Genomic DNA, 17,158 nt, shown 5'->3' with positions numbered 1-17,158 from the left:
GGTGATGTCTGGGTAAATGTGAGCTAAAATATATATGCTTCAGATAATACTATATATATATATTTATATATACATATATATATATATTTAAATTGTTATTGTGTTTAATATTAAATTGAATAAAATTGAAGTTAATTGATTTTTGTGTGGTTTTTAACTCGTTGGCTCACTTTTGATCAATACGTGGCCTTATGAAGAATTCGTTGAGATTGAGTTTTAGTCATCTTTTGTACCATTTATAAATTTTTATGTTAACTTATTTTGATTTTCTATTTTCAAGTGAAAAAAACGTAAAACCTTGCCGTAAAAGCGTTACATTTTACGTAAAAAAAAGAGTGAAATTTTGAGTGTTTGAATTAACAATTTAGTGATTTTAAAAAAAATTAGTTTTTCTTGTGTTTTTTATTTTAATTTTTTTTTCAAATGTATTTATTTTGATAGTGAACCAGATGTCTCAAATATATTTAACTCACATGAATTTTAATTTAATAGTATAACAACTTATTTGTGAGATCTACTGCATCTAATAAGTTATAAGTTTTGAATATGTATGATTATTTTTACTTTGTGATGTCAGCAAAAAAATAAATATATAGTTACGTAAAGTATCGCTTCCAACTCGTAGCAATCAGAATGTAAGTCTGATTATCAATCAAATGAAATTTATAATGGGCAACTATTAGGTTAGTTTGCCAATAATTATCATGCTTTAGATAAAATCTAGGGGAGACAAGAAAATAAATTGAAAATTACAATGAATTATTTTTGTTTTATACTGTAATTTCAATGTACTTATTAAAGTATTCTACATAGTAAAAGTAATTAAATAAATTTTCAATTGAATACATATTACAAATATTAATAGCATATACAACAATTATAGAAAATTATTTAAGAATTCGAAACATTTAATGATTTATATCATCAAATACATGCTATGTGTTCTACAAAATTGGTTGACATTTGTATACAATTTGAAAATATATGTATCTTTTAAAAATTTAACTCTTTACATATACAAAACAAAAATACATTTTGTAAAGTGTTTGGCTTGTTATTAGGCCTGAAATTGGAGTTACATGTTTACAATCATTTATCGATTATCGATTATCGATGTTCTTACATTATAAAGCTTTAGTTCAATGCATGCAAATAGTTAAATACTATTATTCTGCAAAAGTTTATACAATATCAATATATATTCACACTGTAAACATTCACAAACAGAAAAAAAATAATATCCTTACACTTAACAACAGGTACATATTGAATAATAAACATAAGTGAGATATTATATTATTCAGGGAGTCTACCTTTTGGACTACACATAACCGTTTAAACTCTGACCAAACTGTTGGGATTGTTAAAGAGTGCGACGTAAGTGGATCCATCACTTTAGAACAATCCAGCTGTTGTTAGTCAGACAGGAATGATTGGTTTTCGAAAGTATTATTAATTGCTCAAATAGCAACCACCCAGTACGTTGTAAAATGTTCCTGTTTTCATAGGTGTGCCAGATATATATATATATATATATATATATATATATATATATATATATATATATATATATATATATGTCCTTAACTCCTAGTTACGACAGTGCTCAGTTGTTTAATGTATTGAAAAAAAATTTATTTATCATTTGTCTGGTGGTACACAAACGGATGTCCCAAAAATTAAAATATAATAAATTTATAATTGGGATAAGAAAGTTTGTAGTATAGTCAAGGAAAATACTACTGAGATAGGCATGAAAAAATTGCTAATATTTTTTTGCATAAAAGTTGTTATTGTCTTAACAAAGGACTCTTTTTTGTGAGCACATAGGGTCTAGTTAAATAATTATAATTTAAGTTAAAATTTACTTTAAAAAATATAATTAATTCGAAACTACAATCTACTTAGCCTCCAAACCTACAGGTCAATAACAATAAAATGCATAAATACTTCTGTAACTTATTCACGTGGAATGCTGTAAAGTATGATTAAATTGTCTGTAAATACATTACAAAATATTTAAGTGTGCATTCAATATTATTTAAAATAATTAGTAAAAATATCTGCAATCTCCAGAGTAAAACAAAGAAGAGTCATAAAATATATTCACAAATATAAGTAGCTGGCGTTGCTACAATGCGGCACTCTGTGCAAGCATGGAGTGAGTACTGCAGCTTAGAGGACAGCTCGCTGTGTGTGTACTTCTAGTGACAGTGGGCAGGTTACAAGGGGACTGTACGGATATGCTTGCGACTGCAGTGGTTTTGAGCGCTTCACATGGCAAGAATTAGAGTTTGCAGCGGGCCATCAAGTAGCTGGCATTGCTACAATGCGGCGCTCTGTGCAAGCATGGAGTGAGTACTGCAGCTGAGAGGACAGCTAGCTGTGTGTACTTCCAGTGACGTAGGCAGGTTATAAGGGGACTGTACGGAGATGCTTGCGACTGCAGTGGTTTTGAGCGCTTCACATGGCAAGAATTAGAGTTTGCAGCGGGCCGTCAAGTAGCTGGCATTGCTACAATGCGGCGCTCTGTGCAAGCATGGAGTGAGTACTGCAGCTGAGAGAACAGCTAGCTGTGTGTACTTCCAGTGACGTAGGCAGGTTACAAGGGGACTGTACGGAGATGCTTGCGACTGCAGTGGTTTTGAGCGCTTCACATGGCAAGAATTAGAGTTTGCAGCGGGCCGTAAAGTAGCTGGCATTGCTACAATGCGGCGCTCTGTGCAGGCATGGAGTGTGTCCTGCAGCTGAGAGGACAGCTAGCTGTGTGTACTTCCAGTGACGTAGGCAGGTTACAAGGGGACTGTACGGAGATGCTTGCGACTGCAGTGGTTTTGAGCGCTTCACATTGCAAAAATTAGAGTTTGCAGCGGGCCGTCAAGTAGCTGGCATTGCTACAATGCGGCGCTCTGTGCAAGCATGGAGTGAGTACTGCAGCTGAGAGGACAGCTAGCTGTGTGTACTTCCAGTGACGTAGGCAGGTTACAAGGGGACTGTACGGAGATGCTTGCGACTGCAGTGGTTTTGAGCGCTTCACATGGCAAGAATTAGAGTTTGCAGCGGGCCGTCAAGTAGCTGGCATTGCTACAATGCGGCGCTCTGTGCAAGCATGGAGTGAGTACTGCAGCTGAGAGAACAGCTAGCTGTGTGTACTTCCAGTGACGTAGGCAGGTTACAAGGGGACTGTACGGAGATGCTTGCGACTGCAGTGGTTTTGAGCGCTTCACATGGCAAGAATTAGAGTTTGCAGCGGGCCGTAAAGTAGCTGGCATTGCTACAATGCGGCGCTCTGTGCAGGCATGGAGTGTGTCCTGCAGCTGAGAGGACAGCTAGCTGTGTGTACTTCCAGTGACGTAGGCAGGTTACAAGGGGACTGTACGGAGATGCTTGCGACTGCAGTGGTTTTGAGCGCTTCACATTGCAAAAATTAGAGTTTGCAGCGGGCCGTCAAGTAGCTGGCATTGCTACAATGCGGCGCTCTGTGCAAGCATGGAGTGAGTACTGCAGCTGAGAGGACAGCTAGCTGTGTGTACTTCCAGTGACGTAGGCAGGTTACAAGGGGACTGTACGGAGATGCTTGCGACTGCAGTGGTTTTGAGCGCTTCACATGGCAAGAATTAGAGTTTGCAGCGGGCCGTCAAGTAGCTGGCATTGCTACAATGCGGCGCTCTGTGCAAGCATGGAGTGAGTACTGCAGCTGAGAGAACAGCTAGCTGTGTGTACTTCCAGTGACGTAGGCAGGTTACAAGGGGACTGTACGGAGATGCTTGCGACTGCAGTGGTTTTGAGCGCTTCACATGGCAAGAATTAGAGTTTGCAGCGGGCCGTAAAGTAGCTGGCATTGCTACAATGCGGCGCTCTGTGCAGGCATGGAGTGTGTCCTGCAGCTGAGAGGACAGCTAGCTGTGTGTACTTCCAGTGACGTAGGCAGGTTACAAGGGGACTGTACGGAGATGCTTGCGACTGCAGTGGTTTTGAGCGCTTCACATTGCAAAAATTAGAGTTTGCAGCGGGCCGTCAAGTAGCTGGCATTGCTACAATGCGGCGCTCTGTGCAAGCATGGAGTGAGTACTGCAGCTGAGAGGACAGCTAGCTGTGTGTACTTCCAGTGACGTAGGCAGGTTACAAGGGGACTGTACGGAGATGCTTGCGACTGCAGTGGTTTTGAGCGCTTCACATGGCAAGAATTAGAGTTTGCAGCGGGCCGTCAAGTAGCTGGCATTGCTACAATGCGGCGCTCTGTGCAAGCATGGAGTGAGTACTGCAGCTGAGAGAACAGCTAGCTGTGTGTACTTCCAGTGACGTAGGCAGGTTACAAGGGGACTGTACGGAGATGCTTGCGACTGCAGTGGTTTTGAGCGCTTCACATGGCAAGAATTAGAGTTTGCAGCGGGCCGTAAAGTAGCTGGCATTGCTACAATGCGGCGCTCTGTGCAGGCATGGAGTGTGTCCTGCAGCTGAGAGGACAGCTAGCTGTGTGTACTTCCAGTGACGTAGGCAGGTTACAAGGGGACTGTACGGAGATGCTTGCGACTGCAGTGGTTTTGAGCGCTTCACATTGCAAAAATTAGAGTTTGCAGCGGGCCGTCAAGTAGCTGGCATTGCTACAATGCGGCGCTCTGTGCAAGCATGGAGTGAGTACTGCAGCTGAGAGGACAGCTAGCTGTGTGTACTTCCAGTGACGTAGGCAGGTTACAAGGGGACTGTACGGAGATGCTTGCGACTGCAGTGGTTTTGAGCGCTTCACATGGCAAGAATTAGAGTTTGCAGCGGGCCGTCAAGTAGCTGGCATTGCTACAATGCGGCGCTCTGTGCAGGCATGGAGTGTGTCCTGCAGCTCAGCGGGTACTGCAGCTTGGTGGGCGGGCTGGAAGGGGACATGCGACTGGAATGATGCCGGCAGGTCCACGCGGCGAGGAGCGGCTAGTAGCTGGCGTTGCTGCCGCGCATGGAGATGCTCATGCGGCGCTCGGCGCGGGCGCTGAGCGGGTACTGCAGCGGGGCGGGCGGGCTAGAAGGGGACATGCGACCGGAATGGCGCCGGCAGCTCCACGCAGCGAGGAGCGGCTAGTAGCTGGCCTTGCTGCCGCGCATGGAGATGCTCATGCGGCGCTCGGCGCGGGCGCTGAGAGGGTACTGCAGCGGGGCGGGCGGGCTAGAAGGGGACATGCGACCGGAATGGCGCCGGCAGCTCCACGCAGCGAGGAGCGGCTAGTAGCTGGCGTTGCTGCCGCGCATGGAGATGCTCATGCGGCGCTCGGCGCGGGCGCTGAGCGGGTACTGCAGCGGGGCGGGCGGGCTAGGAGGGGACATGCGACCGGAATGGCGCCGGCAGCTCCACGCAGCGAGGAGCGGCTAGTAGCTGGCGTTGCTGCCGCGCATGGAGATGCTCATGCGGCGCTCGGCGCGGGCGCTGAGCGGGTACTGCAGCGTGGTGGGCGGGCTGGAAGGGGACATGCGACCGGAATGATGCCGGCAGGTCCACGCGGCGAGGAGCGGCTAGTAGCTGGCGTTGCTGCCGCGCATGGAGATGCTCATGCGGCGCTCGGCGCGGGCGCTGAGCGGGTACTGCAGCGGGGCGGGCGGGCTAGAAGGGGACATGCGACCGGAATGATGCCGGCAGGTCCACGCGGCGAGGAGCGGCTAGTAGCTGGCGTTGCTGCCGCGCATGGAGATGCTCATGCGGCGCTCGGCGCGGGCGCTGAGCGGGTACTGCAGCGTGGTGGGCGGGCTGGAAGGGGACATGCGACCGGAATGATGCCGGCAGGTCCACGCGGCGAGGAGCGGCTAGTAGCTGGCGTTGCTGCCGCGCATGGAGATGCTCATGCGGCGCTCGGCGCGGGCGCTGAGCGGGTACTGCAGCGTGGTGGGCGGGCTGGAAGGGGACATGCGACCGGAATGGCGCCGGCAGCTCCACGCAGCGAGGAGCGGCTAGTAGCTGGCGTTGCTGCCGCGCATGGAGATGCTCATGCGGCGCTCGGCGCGGGCGCTGAGCGGGTACTGCAGCGGGGCGGGCGGGCTAGAAGGGGACATGCGACCGGAATGATGCCTGCAGGTCCACGCGGCGAGGAGCGGCTAGTAGCTGGCGTTGCTGCCGCGCATGGAGATGCTCATGCGGCGCTCGGCGCGGGCGCTGAGCGGGTATTGCAGCGGGGCGGGCGGGCTAGAAGGGGACATGCGACCGGAATGATGCCGGCAGGTCCACGCGGCGAGGAGCGGCTAGTAGCTGGCGTTGCTGCCGCGCATGGAGATGCTCATGCGGCGCTCGGCGCGGGCGCTGAGCGGGTACTGCAGCGGGGCGGGCGGGCTAGAAGGGGACATGCGACCGGAATGGCGCCGGCAGCTCCACGCAGCGAGGAGCGGCTAGTAGCTGGCGTTGCTGCCGCGCATGGAGATGCTCATGCGGCGCTCGGCGCGGGCGCTGAGCGGGTACTGCAGCGGGGCGGGCGGCTCGCCGGGCGGGTACCTCCAGCGACGCGGGCGGGACAGCAGGTGGCCGTCAGTGGACGCGCGCGCCCGGAACGGCTCTGCTCGCTCCACGCGGGTCGCCTCGCTCTCGCCCGCCTCGTCAGCCTCGTCCAGCCCCTGCTCCGTCCACTGCCGACCTGCGTCAGTGTACACGCTGTAGTATTAGTCTGCACGTGTTACCTTAATAAACCTGAGTTATAGATAGAGACCCGGAAAATTCGCGGGTTCATTTCGTGTTATGCTAAAATTCAAATAATTTTACCTTAGTGCTGCTTCTGCCATTGGTTCACTGTTAATCTGGAGGACTGAGGGCCAGTTAGAGATCCTTACTCATAGAAGTGTCGAATCACCGGCCACCCAGTCGAGACGACTCTCAAGTCAGCAGCCAATGAACAGTTGGCATTTGCCCGAGTGTGCAGAGGATTTTGGAGTCTCTTCTGGAGGTCATTGAACCCGCGAATTTTCCGTGTCTCTAGTCATAGATAGAGACCGGAAAAATTCGCAAATTCATTTCGCGACAGGCTAAAATACAAATAGTTATGCCTCAGTGCTGCCTCTGCTATTGGCTCACAACTCACCTGGATGACTCTGGACCGATGAGAAACACCCGACCAAAGCTTTATCGAATCACAGGCTGCTATGTTGGGACGTCTAACAATGCAGCAGCCAATGGGTGGGTGACATTTGACCGAGTGTACGTAGAACCATGGAGTTCATCCTGCAGGTCATTGAACCCGCGAATTTTTCCGGTCCCTAGTAAAGGATCATTACTGCTTCAATATATTTCTCCGTACACCTGGTGATTTTACACTTGTTTGGTCTACATCTTGCTATTTCATATAATCCCTGTCTGTTCAAAAATAACAAAACCACTATTTTTACATCCCTTTTTTTAAGTCACCCATATTTAGGAAACATAAATGTTCAGTGCTAGAAATATCCCAATAAAAAATATTTATTCCTCACATAATACAATTTGTGTGCATTCATTCTTTATTTAGGTGAACTTAAATTGAATGGAACATATTAATTCAAATAAATGCCATTTACAATTACACAAAAAAAAACCACTGTTTGTATAAGGACATAAAAATGAAAAAAAAATCAAAGTACGTTTGAAAGTATAATACGCACACAAATATTCATTTTCAGCATTTAATTTAGCTAACAATTAGGTCTTTACATTCTTCAGTAGTCTATTAATATGTCAAGAAAACATACACATTTCTATATTTTTATAATGCACAGTAAAAGTATAAATTTTTCAATTTTTTAAATACCTTTCAAGTTTCATTTTTTCAGTCAAATAGCTCAAGATTTTTTCCCAAGAACTATTTAAATTTGGAAGATAGATAATCATCAAGCTATCTAACACTTTATAGTGCTAAGATTATATGTTATTAATGTTACGAGGAAGCTAGCTACAGGGCTTGCCAGCCAGCGGCCGCTACTCAACAAAGGTTAGTAGTGGAATAAAAAGATTTTATTTGTAATTCAAAATTGCATCAAAAAATCGTGAAAAAACTAACGAGAGGCCACATTTAAAATTTAAGCTCCTATATTAGTATATAACCATGCCTCTTAGACAATCCTAAGCGTGGTTTAAGCGTTTTTTTAAAGAGGCGAATATGCACTGAATGAATACAGCATTAACAAGTAACAATAATTAGAAGCTGTGTCTCATGGAATACAACTTGTAACTATTTTGCCAGTTGAACAGGTGAACGGCAGGTTCACGGCGCTGGCACACACATCAAATGTAAGGAGCCTGTGATAGTCACCGATGGCGGCGACGGGCGAGGCGCGGTGCGAGCCGTTGCCGCAGGGCTGGGCGGCGCTGCAGTCGGGGCTGGGCTTGCCGTTCTGCAGGTCGCTGGAGGAGCGCCGCAGCCGCGGGTACTTGCTGTGCACCTTCCAGAAGCGACACACGTCGCGGAACACGGACCACACCTGCGCACCCGGCAATACTCACACACTCGCAACCTCAGCGACACTCTCTACGTAGCATCAGAAATCCTCACAAACTCAACCTAAGCAAACCCCACACTCGAAACTTCAGCCACACTCTCTATGTAGCATCAGCAATCCTCACAAACTCAACCGAAGCAAACCCCACACTCGAAACTTCAGCCACACTCTCTATGTAGCATCAGCAATCCTCACACACTCAACCTTAGCAAACCCCACACTCGAAACTTCAGCCACACTCTCTACGTAGCATTAGCAATCCTCACAAACTCAACCGAAGCAAACCCCACACTCGAAACTTCAGCCACACTCTCTATGTAGCATCAGCAATCCTCACAAACTCAACCGAAGCAAACCCCACACTCGAAACTTCAGCCACACTCTCTATGTAGCATCAGAAATCCTCACAAACTCAACCTAAGCAAACCCCACACTCGAAACTTCAGCCACACTCTCTATGTAGCATCAGCAATCCTCACAAACTCAACCGAAGCAAACCCCACACTCGAAACTTCAGCCACACTCTCTACGTAGCATTAGCAATCCTCACAAACTCAACCTAAGCAAACCCCACACTCGAAACTTCAGCCACACTCTCTATGTAGCATCAGCAATCCTCACAAACTCAACCTTAGCAAACCCCACACTCGAAACTTCAGCCACACTCTCTACGTAGCATCAGCAATCCTCACAAACTCAACCTAAGCAAACCCCACACTCGAAACTTCAGCCACACTCTCTACGTAGCATCAGCAATCCTCACAAACTCAACCTAAGCAAACCCCACACTCGAAACTTCAGCCACACTCTCTATGTAGCATCAGCAATCCTCACAAACTCAACCGAAGCAAACCCCACACTCGAAACTTCAGCCACACTCTCTACGTAGCATCAGCAATCCTCACAAACTCAACCTAAGCAAACCCCACACTCGAAAGTTCAGCCACACTCTCTATCTAGCATCAGCAATCCTCACAAACTCAACCTTAGCAAACCCCACACTCGAAACTTCAGCCACACTCTCTACGTAGCATCAGCAATCCTCACAAACTCAACCTAAGCAAACCCCACACTCGAAACTTCAGCCACACTCTCTACGTAGCATCAGCAATCCTCACAAACTCGACCTAAGCAAACCCCACACTCTAAACTTCAGCCACACTCTCTATGTAGCATCAGCAATCCTCACACACTCACCCTAAACTAACCCCACCTCAGCGACAGTCTCAACACAGAACCAGCAACCCTCACACGGCAGTAGCCAAGATATTCACGTCCAAGTAAACAGGAACCAAACACCCATAGAAACGCACATATCACATATTTGGTGATGATGCAGCTTAAAATATATTGTGTGCATCAAATAGAAAAACTTTTATTTTATATTTGGTTTTTAATTTGTCTTAAATTTTAATTTAATGTAGAAAGTTAAATTTAGCAGTTAGAATACTTTTAATAATTTCATAACTGCAGTAGAGAATGTTTTTTCATTTATATGAAACACTTTTCGATGCCCTGTAAAGATACAAATAATTTCGTCTCAAGAACTATTACTTTGCTTCAAAACATTATTTAATTAATTTTGAAATAATATTTTAATTAAAATAAACAATTACTTGTGTAAACAATTAAATCATTGATATCATATAATGACAATAGTTATTATTTCTTTTAAAAATTTAACTTACCAACTTAAGTTCAAAAAATTAACACATTAATGCCCTTCCTCAAAATAAAATAATTAAAAAAATATCATTGTACAATTTTTGTATAGATTGTTATAAATTTATATTGTTTAGTTACTATATTCTAGTTTTAATTTTTGAAAGATTTTTTTTTGGCTCTAAGATGGATTTTATAAGTTTTATATCTTAAAATGCCTTATTTTTTAAAACATATTATAATTAAGACCAAGAAATGCATAAACATTTTTTATAGTCTATGGAATAAATAGTTTTAAAATTAATATTCATGAATAAAACAAAATTCTCTTATACAAAATCTTTAAGTATATCAGTTTTCTTAGCTTTTTGCAAAAAAAAAAAAAATCAGTTATTTATAAATTCTTAAATATATGATTCCTACACACCAGTACACAAACATACGCTAATTTTAAACTGTACACTACACGAGTATGCTGTGATTAAATTATAAAATGTGTATTGATTTTATCGAAACATTTTAATAATACCTTATTATGCAACTAATAAAATAATAAGAAATTAATAAACTATAACAATAATTATTTTAAATCAGAAAAATCCCATAGTTTTCACTACTTTATAGAAACTCTCACTTCACTTACCGACACGATAATAAGGTTGGCACCGACGTACCTGCTCGACGCTCTCGCGCACGGATATCTCGTGGAAACAGACACAGCCGATCTCCTTGCTGCGCCGCTGTCCGTCCTCGGCGCTGACCATGCGCTCGCCCCATTGGTCGGTCTTGTTGCCCACCAGCACCACAGGCACCTCGGCCAGCCCCTCCTGGCGACACGTATCCCGTGGGCACAATGGCCAGGAAATACAGGAAAAAAAATTGGTTGTCTGTAAAGTCGGTTTACGGACGATAGTTTAACGTGACAACGTCATAACAAAACATTGATGAAATGATTGCATACTTTTGTGAATAAAATTGAATAATTTTTATTGAATTATCACTATTTTGTATGGATACAAAGAAGGAGTGAAATGAAATCTACAATTTAATTGATAAATTTACTTTTATTTGCACGCATTAATTCAATTATGTTTATTACTTTAACGAAGAGATTATTTCAACTATAACTTTTATATGTGTTTGCTGTTTAACTTCTTACAATCTGTGTTATTCTGTTAAGGATAGGACGATGACAGGAAAAGTAGGAAACGAATGGGAGTGTTTCAAGTTTAATGTGCCTCGAAAAAGTCAAATCGATGGTTGTTCCAATCGAGTGGAAGAGAGATAGATGCGGCGCAAGCGTACAATGAGCGTAACGGGACACTTTTTCGTGCGTGCAGCCGGCGTTCATCGATTTATTAGACGTTGTCACGTCAAAAAATGGTACCCACTTCTTTGGCACACGTCCACACCGAGTTCTCGTGATGGAATACACAAGCCCTCATCTTGCTCCACCACTGTTTAACCTCAGTGTTACCATGCGCTCTCCCAATTGCCCACCAGCACCAAGGACTCCTCCGCTAGCCACCACTGGCAGCACAAGGTTCACACTCACTTGCCACATGTCCACACCTGGATCTCGTGGAAGCAGACAACAAGCAATCCTCTTTGCCATTCCACTTTCTGACCCCGTCGATGACCATGAGCTCGCCCCACAGGTGGGTCTTGTTGTCCACCGGCACTACCGACATCTCGGCACACGGCTCACATTTACTCTCCACGTCCACGCATAAAACTTGCCTTCCTATTTCGTACGCAAACATTCCCTTGTTGGCGTTTGTCCCCACGAGATGTCTTAATGCGAGGTCTTAATGGTCTGTAACGAAGTGGCCGGGGATGGCTGGAGTAGTGCGATGGTTGCGATTATCTTTGGGGAAAATCCAGACCTCTCGAGGAGCAGGTGCCACGCTGTTGACTCCCATTCCATCATCTACCACTACCTGGACCCTCCATTAGTGTCAACACGAACCCCTCCGCCAGCCCGCTGAGTTCGGGTAGCAGGCCGTCCAGTTGATTCTGCGGGTTCCCAGGTCACTGTGGCGTGAAGTGGCGTAACTAGGACTCCATTGTTCTCACAGCTTTGAGTATTAGGCCGGGGATATTTATTACGCAACACTACGGAGGGCTACGGGTTTTATTCATGGAAGGATCGTACAGATGTTAAAGACGGGCCCCTACCTGCTGCTGGGGATAGAGGCTGGTGGTGGTGCCAGCGGATGCTAGGAGTGACACAGGATTGGAGTGCGCTCGCGAGGTGCACATGGCGCAAACGGCGTGCGACGCAGTTGAGTGTGCGCGTGAGGTTGCGAGAGGTCCGGGCGGTATATTTCCTTAACCTAGGTTGACTCGCCGACTGCCCCCTGAAGCGCGCTGGGGTTTGTTACGGCTTTGTTGGATGAAGAGGAGGGGGTGTTGGCAGTTTGGTTGACCGCGGCGGGGGAGAAAGGTTACACCATGGCCCAGATTTATGATGTTAAAGGTTGTTATGAATTGGAGGGGGACGCGAAGAAAGATGTCGCCATAACCTTGTGGAGAAGCACAAGCCAAAGGAGACTGGGGGGAAAAAAAATACAAGTTTACGTATCGATTGGAGTAGTATAGTTTGGTATGCCCTGGGACACGGGTACTGGGTGTGGAGCCGGGAGCCGACCGCCATCTTGGATAATGACATCACGGCGGCCATCTTGGATGATCTTGACCTTGAACCTTGACCTTTATGTAATATAACATAAATTTAGCTTAATAGTGGCAGGTTCGAGAAATAAAACACCACAAGTTCCTTTACAAACATAAATTTTATTACATAAATTCTACACTACTACAAGTACAAAAAAGTTATTAAAGTCTTGAGCAATTCTCGATTTAAACAGTCTTCTTAGAGTACGAAGTAAGTCCTTGACATATCTTTGAATGATTTTTCAGTTTATCAGGTCGACTCATTGGTACACCACACTTTTCACACAGAGACGAATTATTGATTTCATTTAAAGGACAGTGGCATATTTCATGCTGTTTTGCACTTGGAATATTTGCTAATGTTTTGCCACAGAAGATACAGCTTGATTCTGATGAATGTTCAACCCGTCCTTTGCAAAACCACATGTGTCGTTTTAATCTTCCATTGTCTATAAACTGGCTACAACACCTGTTACATTGATATTTAATACATTCAGAGTTGTTATTATTACAATTATGTATTACATAATCTCGTAATTTCAAGTTTTTGATTTTTTCACAGTATGTACAGTTGGGTGATGGAACACCGTTGGATGCTCCTTCCTTCATCAATGTCACTGGCACTGTTGACAACCATTGTAACACTGCTGAAATGTTAACTACAGAAGACTTCGAAGTCTGCTCTGCGGAATATGTTGCACGAGTTGAAATCTCCTGCTGTGCTGAGAGAGTAGGTGTAGCTGTTGACGACGTTGTCATCGGGCTCTGCACTGATGATGGTAGGCCTTCCATCCAGGTCAGTGTTAATAATGGTAATGATGCCATCGAGTTCTCAAGAATAGCTAGATACTGGTTTATTATGTTATGCAAGTCTAACTATACGATCCGCACGACACCGCGGCCGGAGGTGAACTGAGGGTCCAGTCGTCAGAACCTCACTTATATATTCTCATTGGCTGGATCAATACATGTGTCAAAACAATAACTATGATCATTATTCTTGCACTTAAATTTCTCGGAGCATTTTTTATAATGACGATGTAAGCTATCGAGACGTGAAATTAGTTTATTGCACTTGTTGCACTGAAATTGTATTCTTTGAGCATTATTAGAACAACCGCTTTTTTAATGTCTGCGAGCATTTGAAGTTATAGTGAATGATACACCACAGTATTTGCACTGACGCAATGAACGCTCGTCATCCATTGAAGTCTGCAATGTTGCTGGCGGAACAGCACATATCGTTCTCTCCTCTGCAGTCGATGGTACCGATGTCGTCAAGATCTCCGCGACTGTCGACACCGCTGTCATTGAGCTCTGCACTGATGATGGTAGGCCTTCCATCCAGGTCGATATTGTAACAGCAACTAAACTCGCGAAACTAACTGAAGATAGCCGGTCCGTACTGCACCGCGGCCAGAGGTGGACTGAGGGTCCAGTAATCTGAACCTCACTTATATATGCGAGGCCTACTGGTATACTACATGAGTCAAAGTATTGACTTTATTTAAATTAATTATTTTATAGAAAAGGAAGCACATTTGGAAGCACCATCTAACGAAAAGGAAGCACAAGCAATGAAAAGGAAGCACATTCGGAAACACAATCAACCAAAAGGAAGCACAATCGGAAGCACAAGCAATGAAAAGGAAGCACATTTGGAAACACAATCAACCAAAAGGAAGCACAATCGGAAGCACAATCATCAAAAAGGAAGCACATTTGGAAGCACAATCGCAAAAAGGAAGCACATTCGGAAGCACAATTACAAAAAGGAAGCACATTTGGAAGCACAATCAACAAAAATGAAGCAGAATTGGAAGCACAAACAACCTATGGAAGCACATTTAACGAAAAAGAAGCACATTTGGAAGCACAATCGCAAAAAGGAAGCACATTCGGAAGCACAATCACAAAAAGGAAGCACATTTGGAAGCACAATCACAAAAAGGAAGCACATTTGGAAGCACAATCGCAAAAAGGAAGCACATTTGGAAACACAAACAACTAAAGGAAGCACAAACGGAAGCAAATTCAACAAAAAGGAAGCACATCTAACGAAAAGGACGTACATTTTCACGAACATTCAACTCAGTAGGTTGCGTTCGTTAATTTCACGTTAGGATACAATACCTTCATCAGTCATTGGCTACAACAGTGTTTTGGCTCCAACAATCAATGACGTCAAACTTATTCGACTCCAAATAGTCTTAGGCCTAACTCTTTTTGACTACAAGGCTACGTGGCTTCGAAGATTCGTGGCTCCAAACTGCTACAACAGCATATGTTATAAGATTACAAGGTTACTTGGTTACGTAGCTACAAGTCTACGAGGCTCAAAGACATCATGACTACGTGACTACGAGCCATGAGGTTACGAGACTATGCGATTGCGAATCTACAAGGTTACATGATCGCGAGGCTATAGGACTACGAAGCTCCAGAACACAAGTTTACGAGACTGCGAGGCTACAGCACTACGAAGCTTCCAGGACACGAGGCTATGTGGCTACGAGACTACTAGGCTCTAACTGACTACAATAGCACCATTAAGTGGTGAGATTTAATTTATCTCACGCAAAATAACCTGTTTAAAGTAGTGTCGATTCTTGTCAACAGATGTCACCACATGATGCTTACAGGTAAAAATTATTTAGTTATTTTATGTGGGATGCAGGATGCTCACTAACGATCGCCAAAGAAGGATGGGTTCGCTAAGCACCAAGGAGAAGGAACTTCGTCTTGCTTATTAGTGATTTTCAGATGTCTCACAGCTTATTATATATATGACTGAGTAATAGTATTGTTGTTTGAATTCCACCTGATAAAATTATTGCAAGTGATGATTTGGTAGCATAAATTCAATTAATTAAATTTAACTCTGAATTAAATGACATGTCTGATTAATTAAAACATCATTCATGCAGATATATATTTCTTACACATGACTAGAAGCACTTGGAGAAAACCATCAGATGTCTAACCAGGAATAATCAAGAGCACTCGGAGAAAATCATCAATAATATACTGTCAGAAAAAAATCAGGAGCACACGGAGAAAACCTTCACACATATTTCTTTGATATCAAAAAATCACAGGAAAAATAATAATAATAAAAATAAATAAAATAAATTGAAAGAAAAAAAAATACAAAATATTCTGGCATGTACTGGAACTCTATCCTTGTTCAACCAACGAGAAGTTCACAAGTTGGCAGGATAAAAAATCACAGGAAAAAGTAATAATAATAAAATAAAAAAATTGAAAGAAAAAAAATGACAAAATATTCGGACAAGTGTATAGTGCGTAGTAGTTGGTGTGTTACACCGAGTAGCGTGAACCACTGATGGGAAAGTAAATAGTGGATCTAATAAAGTGTTGTTAACTTGTAGACAGCCATTAGAATGTTACAACTTAGTGAAAAATTGTATATACTATTAAATAAATATACCTTTCATAGTTGAATGTTCATGAAAAACATTTGCGTGAGAATTCCTTTTGTAAGACCTGTAGTAAACGCTTTTATAAGTTTTGTCTACATACATTAAACTATATACGAGCTGTATTTACAGTACACTTCAACATCGTGGGAAGATATGTAGGACGTTTAGAAGAGGTTAAAATGCATCAAATGTCAATTTACCATGGTAACATTATGATTCCATTCCTTTCTAAATTCGTAATTGTGTACAGGTTCAAAGAAGAAGGAATCACCCAGAGCTTTTATGAGGAAGTATCATATGAAATTGAAGAAACTATGGACATCTAAGGCATAGTGGCCAGAACATGATCTATACCCGGTCTCTGGAATGCTAGGGCAGTGCCCTAACACTGTGTCAACTCACTCCATACAGAGACACAGTCGATACCTGTCATGTGGGATGTCATTACGGCCAACTGAACTACTGACTTATGTCAGTAAACTTGCCGTAATTGATATAAACGCCTTCTGGTCTTGTGCACCGCACCTAAATGTGGCAACCCCAGGACGGAATTACTGGAGACTACAGACACTAATGGACATGACAGCCTGGTGAAGACTGGCCCAACTCAGTCCCAGCACTCAGACTATCTAGCACCGGGGCGCGGCCAGGAGTTTGTTGCGGCGGCAAGGTACTTATTACGCTGGCATACGTAAATACTTGTATGTAGCGTATTGTAAGACCACTGAAATATTTATTGGAAAATCATAAATTATAAAATTTGGCAAATGTAGGCAAAAAAAATTGATTTCGCAAAGTTTTTAATAGGAAAATTGACTGAAGTTTTATTATACATTAATTATATAACCTTTTTTTTTGATGTAAAGACCTATTACTTACTAGTTGTGAAATAACTGTTTGGTAAAATTTTTAAGAATTAATCCGGCAGCCATCCAAGTTGG

The 17,158-nt window shown here is 43.6% G+C and overlaps 1 protein-coding gene across 1 annotated transcript in view; it reads right to left on the bottom strand.

The window, feature by feature from the left end:
• Positions 1–1,581: 1,581 nt before the first annotated feature.
• LOC134536654 (ras-related and estrogen-regulated growth inhibitor) overlaps positions 1,582–17,158 on the bottom strand; it is a 325,681-nt gene continuing 310,104 nt past the window's right edge. The window contains exons 5-7 of the mRNA XM_063376461.1: positions 10,773–10,925; positions 8,250–8,418; positions 1,582–6,605 (exon numbers count right to left, since the gene is read on the bottom strand). Coding sequence (XP_063232531.1) covers positions 6,364–6,605; positions 8,250–8,418; positions 10,773–10,925 — 564 coding nt within the window. The 3' untranslated portion in view covers positions 1,582–6,363. The remainder of the gene's footprint in view (positions 6,606–8,249; positions 8,419–10,772; positions 10,926–17,158) is intronic.

This window comes from Bacillus rossius, chromosome 11 (genome assembly GCF_032445375.1).
Source record: "Bacillus rossius redtenbacheri isolate Brsri chromosome 11, Brsri_v3, whole genome shotgun sequence".
Taxonomy (NCBI): domain Eukaryota; kingdom Metazoa; phylum Arthropoda; class Insecta; order Phasmatodea; family Bacillidae; genus Bacillus; species Bacillus rossius.
The sequence above is the reverse complement of the archived record's forward strand: the minus strand, read 5'-3'. Positions and strand labels throughout refer to the sequence as shown.